The 9,468-nt window shown below is 46.2% G+C and overlaps 1 protein-coding gene across 1 annotated transcript in view; it reads right to left on the reverse strand.

The window, feature by feature from the left end:
- Positions 1 to 9,468, reverse strand: part of angpt4 (angiopoietin 4) — a 21,755-nt gene that overhangs the window by 8,939 nt on the left and 3,348 nt on the right. The window contains exons 2-3 of the mRNA XM_079341175.1: positions 2,873 to 3,028; positions 2,681 to 2,802 (exon numbers count right to left, since the gene is read on the reverse strand). Of these exons, the coding sequence (XP_079197301.1) occupies positions 2,681 to 2,802; positions 2,873 to 3,028 (278 nt within the window). The remainder of the gene's footprint in view (positions 1 to 2,680; positions 2,803 to 2,872; positions 3,029 to 9,468) is intronic.

Below are 9,468 nucleotides of genomic sequence, written 5' to 3' on the forward strand. Positions count from 1 at the left end.
GTTAGCTTGTAGCATAACGTTAGCTTTTTTACTTCTCTGGGCTGCATTAACCCTTCAGACTTCATATAAATGATGTTCATCTGTAAAGATTATCAGCTGAACTAAACAGCATCAGAAACGTGTGTTTGACACACAGATTATTTTCTGCAATGATCCAAAATCCAATGCAAAAATCCCAGAGACAGATTTACATAGGAACCACCGGCGCCATTTTTTCAGGTTGGCCTACAAAGATACGTCATTACTATACCAGTCTATTGTCTGCATGTTAGATCTCTCTTTCCTTCATCTGTTTTTACCCTTCAGCTTTTACTGATTGGTGGAATATTCTTCTTTCCTCGTCCCTGGTGTCAGGCGCCTTCTCTACAAATCACTGATCTTAAAAAAACAAGCTGGTGTGTAATAGTACAGCAGAGAGCCAGTCCTCTGAGCAGCGGTTGGACCCTCATGGGTTTGTTGAGGCTGGTGGAGAGCTGCTTCTCAAACACACAGAGACCTCAGGAATGTGTGGTATTAAAATCTGACTGTTTGACAGGTACGAGGGAGAGCGCTAATCCAAACCAACCGGACTACAAATCTGTCGGTAACGGGCCGGAGGCTGGGAGTCACTCCCTCGTGTAAATACAGATGAAGACCCCGACCATCATTCTTTCTGCAGACTGGACTCCAGCCGTCGTTATCGGAGCAGCTGAACCAGCAGAGCAGCTGAAAATAGACGGCAGGCCACACGGAGGTCAGCAGGGTGTGATCCGGCTCCACGCTGGTGTTTGTGAGCGCAGAGAGAAGACGGCTGCAGGAGGCGACGGACAGTCAGACTTTAGAGTTCAAGACCTCCAATTTGTTTTCATTATTTTAATTAGGTGAAAGACTGAAATACAGTCCAACAGTTTGAGGTCAATAGAACATCTCACGACCTGTAATCTTTTTCAGTCAATAATTTAAACACTGAAGTTTGTGGATTTTAGTTTCTAAAGGCGCTGAATTCTGATTGGACACTGGTGTCTGCTTCTGGCTCATGATTGGGCTCTTCTAGTGTTTGGGTGTTCAGGGGATTTGCCGGAGTGGGGGGTCATGTGGATCTCAAGCTCTGAGCTGGTTCTGTTGCACGCTGCCCGTTCACTGTCACGGGGTCAGTTTGGGGTGCTGGGGTCTCCGGTATGGGGGCCTCTGGATCTTATCTCAGGACATGCTTGTACCCTGTAGTGGGTGTGTGTTGGGATGTGGGACCAGGACTAGATCCTGACTGTCAATAAGGAGTCAGCTGGTGCGGTTCGAGCATGTGATCCAGATCCCGTTGGAGGGACGGGACACCTTTGAGTCCTCCAGGTGCAGCTGGAGTACTCAAAGGTGTCCCGTCCCAGAACCAGACCAGGTCCTCCATCACTCTGTAACATGCAGTGTGTGTGTGTGTGTGTGTGTGTGTGTGTGTGTGTGTTTGTGTGTGAGCATGTGAGGAAGCCGGAGAGAACCCACGCATGCACGGGGAGAACATGCAGACTGCACACAGAGAGGCTCCTGTCAGACGGGGATTCAAACCAGCAACCTCCTCGCTGTGAGGAGACAGAAGTCTTCTACTGTTGGATGCAGTTTTAAAAAAAGAGGGTTTATCGTTATAACACACACGGTGTCAAAGTGTCGAACATGTTAACACACCGACTGCTCGTTCTGTAATCACCTCCAGCTGCTGACACACACTCACTGTGCACGACACACACTCTGTCAGCCTCCGTGTGTGTGTGTGTGTGTGTGTGTGTCACACTATAAACACAGAACAATAATGACTCTGCATGTTTGCAGAGACGGTCCTCGTTCACCTCTGCAGGAAGGAAAAAAGAGTGAAAATATTGTGATTCCAAATATTGGCATGTCTGTGAGCGACCTCTGTGAGCGACCTCTGTGTGGACGCGTTTCCATCATCTCTAATGACCCGCTCGTGTTTCACATGTTCTCTCTGTGCAGTTGTGAAATGGCTGATAAGGTTTGTGTATTTTTTTGTGCACTTGTATCTGGGTCAGAGGAGGAAGGGGGGGGGGGGGGGGGGGGGTAAATCAACAACTGTTCACGACGTCTCTCTGCACAGAACCGCGTTCGAGTCGATCTGCTGTTTAATGTGTTGATACTCCGACATGTTGGATTCCTGAAGCCTCCATTCAAACGCTGCGTTTTACATCTTTATCTTGCAGTTGTGACATTTTCATAAATACAAGCCATCAGCTCCAGAGTTGAAGAATGAGGCCGGTGTTGAGAGACCTTCAGAGTCCACTTCGGACTGGCTGCAGAGGCCAAACGCTCCCCATCAAACAGCAGATAGGAGCGCGGCGAGGCCTCAGGTGGGCGAGTCGATCATTTCACCATCAGTGTGAGAACGTGGAGGTGTGACCTGCTGACCTCAGGTCCGTTTACCACTCCATCTGTGTTTAGAAAGTCAGGATCTGCTGACCTGTGGATTCGAATGGACCTCTGCTGAAGATCGACAGCAGGGGGCTCCATCAGAAATCTCATGTGCTCACACACACTGCAGAATAAAATCAAATAAGAGGAAGTAGCTCGCAACTTGTTTTATTTTTTGAGAGTAGCTCTCATCCTCTCAAAGGTTGGAGACCCCTGATCTAGTTTGTGTTCTTAAAGCCTTCTGTACATCTCTGAACCTGCTGAGACAGATCATGAAGTCCTGCTCTACCTGTTCTTGTCTTGTAGCCGACTGATCTCGGTGGTCTGCAGCAGCAGCTCCTTCTCCAGCTTGGTCGTGGACAGAGAGTTCTCCAGCAGCTGGATCTCAATCCGAGACGTGTGGTTCAGCACCTGGAGGAGGACACGAGCTGATTACAGGATCAGTGAATCTGTGGCGAAGCATCGACGTGAGCGAGCGTACCTTCGCCTCCACCATGTTGAGTTTGCGCGTTTGCTCGGCCGTGTGCGTGAGCAGGTTCGTTCCGATCTCCAGCATGGTGGCCGTTTGATTGTGGACGACGTGTGGCGCTATGTTTGGGACGCCTGGCTTCATGTTCCTCTGAATGACGTTCTCCAGCTGTGGACGTCAGTAAAAAGAAAGAAAGGGACACAGACGTGGTTAATCTTGTTTATCAGACTCGGATATTTTAACACTCATGATGCTTCTTCGGCTGAGTCATCAAAACCTCCAATCTTAAAAAATGATGCCAACACAAAAATACCCCAAACCTGCAGTACCATTATTGGCCACTTGAGGTTGGCTCCAAAAGTGAGTCAGTCCCAATAGCGCCGCATGTTGAAATGTCGGACTTCACAGAAAATAAACGCTGGGTCACAACAGCACTATGGCTGTGTTAATATCCTGACTGGATTTAAACTACATCAAGGCTTAAAGCGGTAGAGACAACAATTAAGGGCGTGGCCTCTTTGAGTGACAGATGGGAGCTTGTAGCTTTCAGCTAGGAGAACTAAGCTAATTCAGTCACTGACCTTTAACCTTTTGGAGATTTGTTCCTGTAAATATCAGAGTAGTAAATGTGTCTCTCTGACGAACAGACCGTCCAACCAGCCATAGCTGCTAAGTCAGCAAATTTCTTGTTTTGTTTATGAGTTAGCACTTTTTTGTGCTGGTTATGCTAACGACACCAGGCATGTTAGCCCGTTCAGTGTTTGTCATTCCCTGATGTTTGTGGTAGCTCGTGCATGGAGTCAGGATCCTTATAAAGAACATTTCCAGCTACTGAATGTTAGATTTTTGGATCTTTGCTCAGAACCCGATATAAACAAATAGAGATAAATACAGATATCCGCTACCAACGTTTGACTCTTTTGGGGTTTTTCCAGAAGCTCAGCATTTAAATTCTGTTTTCTCAGTGCAGAAAGTTCATCAGATCAAACATGTCAGAGGTTTTGGTATAAAGTAGCAGGTCTCTCCATCTCTGGGAATATCACCCGGTGCCAGCTTGCACTGCCATACTGTGACCTTTAACCCCCTGATAAATAAATAATCCATCTGGGACTCCACGTCTTCAGGATATCAGTGCTACTGAGAAGCACAGGGAGTTGATAAATATACCGCTGCACCAACAAACACACCGATCCCACTGGGACCTCCAGCGAGCAGAGAGGCTGTTTGATGGTTCAGAGAGGAGGCACAGCCGGGCCTGGTGAGGATCGCGTCCGATAACTTGGGCTCAATGTAAAACACTTTAATACTTGTAAGTTTAGTTTATGAGGATTTCATTATTTATTCTCTTTTTTACAGATAGACTTCATGCAAGGAGTGAAATAACCGTTAGATTAAAAAGTGAAACCATCAAGAAGCTCCTCAAAGATGCCTTCTTTTTAATTGCCAGCAGGGGGCGACTTCAATAGCTGTAAGATGTCTGAGTAGCAACCTCTGTCCCCTCACAGCGAGGAGGTTGCTGGTTTGAATCCCCGTCTGACAGGAGCCTCTCTCTGTGGAGTTATCTGCGTGGGCCTATAAACCCCTCTATTTCAGAACAGGCTGTTTCTGTGTCTGTAGCTTTAAATATGTAAATGAGCTGTGTCTGACCTCCATTTTTACCTCCCAGGCTCAAGAAGATGATTTCAGAAGATTTTTATGAAATGTATTTAAAAAAAATGTCTTTTAAAACTCCAATACAAATCAGTAAAGTAAGAAATGATAAAAGGAAAAATAAAAGTTAAAAATAAGATATGAAAAGTTTAAAACCACGTGCCTGAAAGTTTAAATCTCAGAGACTAAAGTTCCCAAAAGGGGAATTTAATGTTCAGAGCAACAAGGAGTCAAAAAGACAAGTCTCTTTATAGCCAATCGTTCTCTTTGTCTCGAACCTTTGAAAAACCACCTGTCTGAGTGTGTGTGTGTGTGTGTGTGTGTGTGTTTGGTACATGTGTGCGTGCATGTGTCATTGTAAGTGTGTACTTTGTGTAAGTGTGCTGAATGCTGCAGGTGCATCCTCCTCTGTGCTGAGGTCACGTTCACATCAGACACCGCTCACCAGGAAGTCACCACGAGCTCATTTATTCACACACATCTTCACCTTCCATGAGTTCAAACTAAAACATCTCAAACCACACCCTGTGTGTGTGTGTGTGTGTGTGTGTGTGTGTGTGTGACCTTTAAATGTGGTGAAGTAACCTCATTTTCATAAGTGATGACTGAGAGTGAAGTTTCAGCAGCGTCATGTTTGACTGTTTCCTGTCACCTGCTGATGTTATCTCGTCTTTATCATGTTCATCATGCTTCATGCACGCTGACCGAGCCATTACTCTTTTTTAATGCCTTATTAAAGTTACTCAAGTGTCTTTATATTTAGTCTGCTTTAATTCTGCTTCACACTCAGCAAGCATGGCTCTGTCCAATCAGAACAAAGATCACAGATAACAACCACAGAGGCTGCTGATCCAAACTCAGGGGCTTTTCTGTGAATTTGGACGAACATGGGAGAAGAAGGGAGGAAATGTAGAGGAGTTAATCAAATCATGGGGAGAGGAGAAAAGAGCTGGAAGGAGCTGCTTGGTTTCCTGCTCCAGTCTCTGAGACGATGATAAACTTTGACGAAAGCCAAAACCTCCACCTGGCCGCTGCGCCGAACAGCCAGCCGAGACGCACAAGTTGGTTCAGATGGAGGAGAAGAAACAAGCAGGGCTACGACCCTTTATTTTACCAGGGATATTCCCACAGAGATAAAAAAATCTCTTTTCCAGGGGAGTCCTGGCCAAGAAGGCACAGACATAAGTTTCACCTTCAAAATAAAATACAAGACTCAATAAAACAAATCACAAAGCATCAATGAAACAGTCAACAAGTCAGATCTCAGCAACCAGACGTGCACACTGTGGTCAGATGGTCCTTACATTGATGACCAGGTGTCCCTGTAGCTTCCACCATGAACATGGTGCAGGTCAGAGGAACCAGCAGAGAATACAGATCAGGAGGCAGTTTGTGCCTTACAAAGAAAAAAGTTTCTCCGGGTGTATCAGGAAGACGGACCGACTTTCTCGTACAACTTGCGAAGGTGTGTTCAGACGCAGTAACGCTGCATGGTACACAGGATCACAGCAACTTCAGAGATGATGAGTTTGCATGCATGTGTAAGATATCACCATCGTCCATAACGGATAAAAGAACTGCTCCGTCCTGGCACCAGCAATTACACTGTGATCACTGATGTTCATAGCAAACACAGCCGTGCCTTTGTATCTGAGAAAACAGTTTGTGAAGAACAATTAAAAGGATTAGAGACCGGAAAAGTCTCAGTTCAGATCTCCTCTGAAAACCAGCTCATCGTGTTTGATTCGCTCCGATTATGAGGACAATGGATATATTGATGCAGATGGAAGTCCATAACATCCCACTAATGTCATTACACAACATTTAGTAAAATAAACTTTCAACACAAGTCATTCATTCAGAAACTGACTTTGATATAACGACTATAAAACCATTTATCACATCACTGTACTGATGAAACTTTTCACTGAGGCAAATGTAGTTCTGCTTTCAATGTCCTCACTCTGCAGCACTGAACTGACTGTGTACTGAATGTCAACGACACCTTCTTTACCAGAACCTGAACATCACACCATTCCTGCTCAAACTTCTGCTGACACAGCAGAGGATGATAACTATATCATCTTCTAACATTCGAGGTCCATTCTCTGATTGTTGGCTGATCTGTGTGTCAGCGAGGTGGACCTCTCAGCTGAGAAGAACCCTTGGTATGTGCATTGTATTTCCTTGCTTCATTAAACCTTCTGGTTTGTTCACATTGGACCCTGGCTGTCTTCTCCTCCTTCTCTGAGAAAAACCAACAAGGTGACTTAAAAACGACAGAACAACTTGGTGACCCCGACGTGATCTGGATTTGGGATTGAGAGGGCCTCTGAGAGGAATAGAAAAACAAGGAGGACTGGGTGTCCTATCAGAACTTGGTGTTCTGAAAAGAATTGAATAACAAGGAACTCAGTGTTCCGGCCGTTGGTAAAGGATTTGGTGTCCTACCAGTAAAAACAGTGAAGACTGTTTGAAGGGTAACCCAGCGAGACCAGATTAGTACTTCGATGGAAGACTGTTTCCAGCATTGACATCCTTGGATTGTTTCCTTGCATGTTTACAAGCCACATAAAGACATTCTCCACGTCACCCTTAATTGCACCCTGATTCTCAATATGACTTTGACTTTTTGGCCACGGCTGGTAACGCAAACCTTTGTTGGTCCGGAAGATGTGGCTGCCGCTGTCGTGCTGCCAGAGCAACTGTTGACCTTTTCAAGCTTGGTTTTTCCTCCACTCCCAATGTCACCCTCATGATCCGTAACCAAGACAACCCCCAGGCGTTGGGACCCATGGTGAAACATCGTCTCGAGGCGACAGGTTGGGAGCAAACTGAACATGCAGATCTGTTTTATTCCCCCTCTCTCTCCTCTTACAAAATTTCTCACTCCTCCACACTCTGCCTCCTGTTTGAACGTGTGTCGCGTCACTGTCCTTTATCCACTTCTTCTGATCACCCTTCCTCTGCTTCTGTTTTGTTTTAAAAAACTTAAAAACAACAAAACAGAACTGTAGCATATGAAATGTAGTCTTTGTATAGATTGCAACTCCTGCTAGCAGGGTTGCGAGTTGGAGATGCTAGCAGGAGACCAGATTAGGTCTCACTGTGTTAAGAAGTTTTTATTGTAAACTAGGTCTCGATGTTAAGGGAGGCCTGGACGTGTATTCAAACTGTTTGTGGGACTGGGCTAGAACCCCCAGTAGCTGGCTGCAGTGGTCATCAGGACTGCTGTAGAAGCTTGCCGGCTAGGTTTTGCAAACAGGGCGCTGTGCCATACATCTCTGTTTTGATCACGTGTTTATTACTCATTTTCTGCTGTATTGTAAACTGAACTGAGGTTGTAATTCAGTCGGATGTCTCCTTTAAGTTTTTTCTGCTCGCTCTGAGAGGAGAGAGAGAGTGAAGGTGGGGGCTTGTCTTATCAGCAGCTCAGCTCTTTCTCTCTGTCTGGCAGAGAGGACAAAGAAAGGCTGGAGGTCCTCTGACACAGACTGTTCTATCAGAGCGTGAAGATGCTGCCTATTGGCATCATAGTTTGATGAAAATGTATTTTTCCTTTCAAAATGTCCCTGAGTAAAGCCCCAGATGTGTAGGGTACATGTGATCTGTTTGCACGAGACTGAGACTGGAGGTGTTACTCTCGCAGAGACACATTGACATGCCCTGTGGAAAGGTTGTTACCTGTGTGTATGAAGGACAGAGACAGTGTGTTGTTGTGCAGGATGGATTACAGCTCGTGGACACTGCTGTTGTCTACTGGGGCCAGGTCCTCCCCCAAGTTGATGAATCAAGTACTTCGATGGAAGACTGTTTCCAGCATTGACATCCTTGGATTGTTTCCTTGCATGTTGATGATGTTAGCAGGACTGGAGATGCTAGCAGGACTGGAGATGCTAGCGGGACTGGAGATGCTAGCAGGGCTGGAGATGTTAGCAGGACTGGTGATGCTAGCAGGACTGGTGATGCTAGCAGGGCTGGAGATGCTAGCAGGGCTGGAGATGCTAGCAGGACTGGAGAGGCCAGCAGGACTGGAGATGCTAGCAGGACTGGAGATGCTAGCAGGACTGGAGATGCCAGCAGGACTTCTCCCTTCCCCCCTTGATTAGAGTGGTTGCAGGTGCTCACACAGGTGTGGATCATCTCATCAGCTCCAGTATTTAAGCCGGCTCTCTCCATGCAGCCAGCGCCAGATTATTGTCTTCACCTCGTGGTATCGTACCTCCAAATCAGGCTCCTCAGTATTTTGTATTTTGATGTTCTCTGTGGTCTCCTCGTACTTACCCTCTCCGTGTTTTTCCCCTCGTCAGCTCCTCGTCAAGACTTATCTCCCCCCTGTATCCTGTCGTCTGCTTGTTTCCTGTTTGTCACTTTTGGATTCACCTCACTCGTGCTGGAATCGGGTTTTTGGGATCGTCACATGGATTGTTGTTGCACCGCTCACTTATGAGCTTGGCCTCTCGCTCATCTTGTTCACCAGTGTCACTACCCCTTGTTCAATTAAATGATTGTTACTACTTATTGCTCTGTTTCTGTGTCGTGCATTTGAGAACTGTAACATGTTTGGCTATTTAAAGTCCAAGTTGTGGATATTCACTTTAAAATGATTTAATGTAGTAGTACTTGATGTTCTATTTGTGTTCCCTCTGTGGGGACGCAATGTGCTGACTATTTTAACTTCCCTTACTGACTGCCGTGTCATTGAAACTATTACAGACTGAACAGGACGTCTTCACACTGAAACACAATTAGCTTTGCGTGCATGCACACACAATTAAACCCTGCAACATGCCGCGCGGCGAGCAGTGGGACAACGCAGAACCCCCCCCCCCCATAAGGAGGGCTTGTTTCAGAGATGCTAACTCAAACCACATGTTGGCTGCGCTATGATCTGGATCCTCTGGGTGACTTCAGGGGGGGGGGGGGGGGGGGGGGGTGTTAGGGTCACTAAACGGACC

The sequence above is a fragment of the Symphodus melops genome (genome assembly GCF_947650265.1).
Source record: "Symphodus melops genome assembly, chromosome: 4".
Lineage (NCBI taxonomy): Eukaryota > Metazoa > Chordata > Actinopteri > Labriformes > Labridae > Symphodus > Symphodus melops.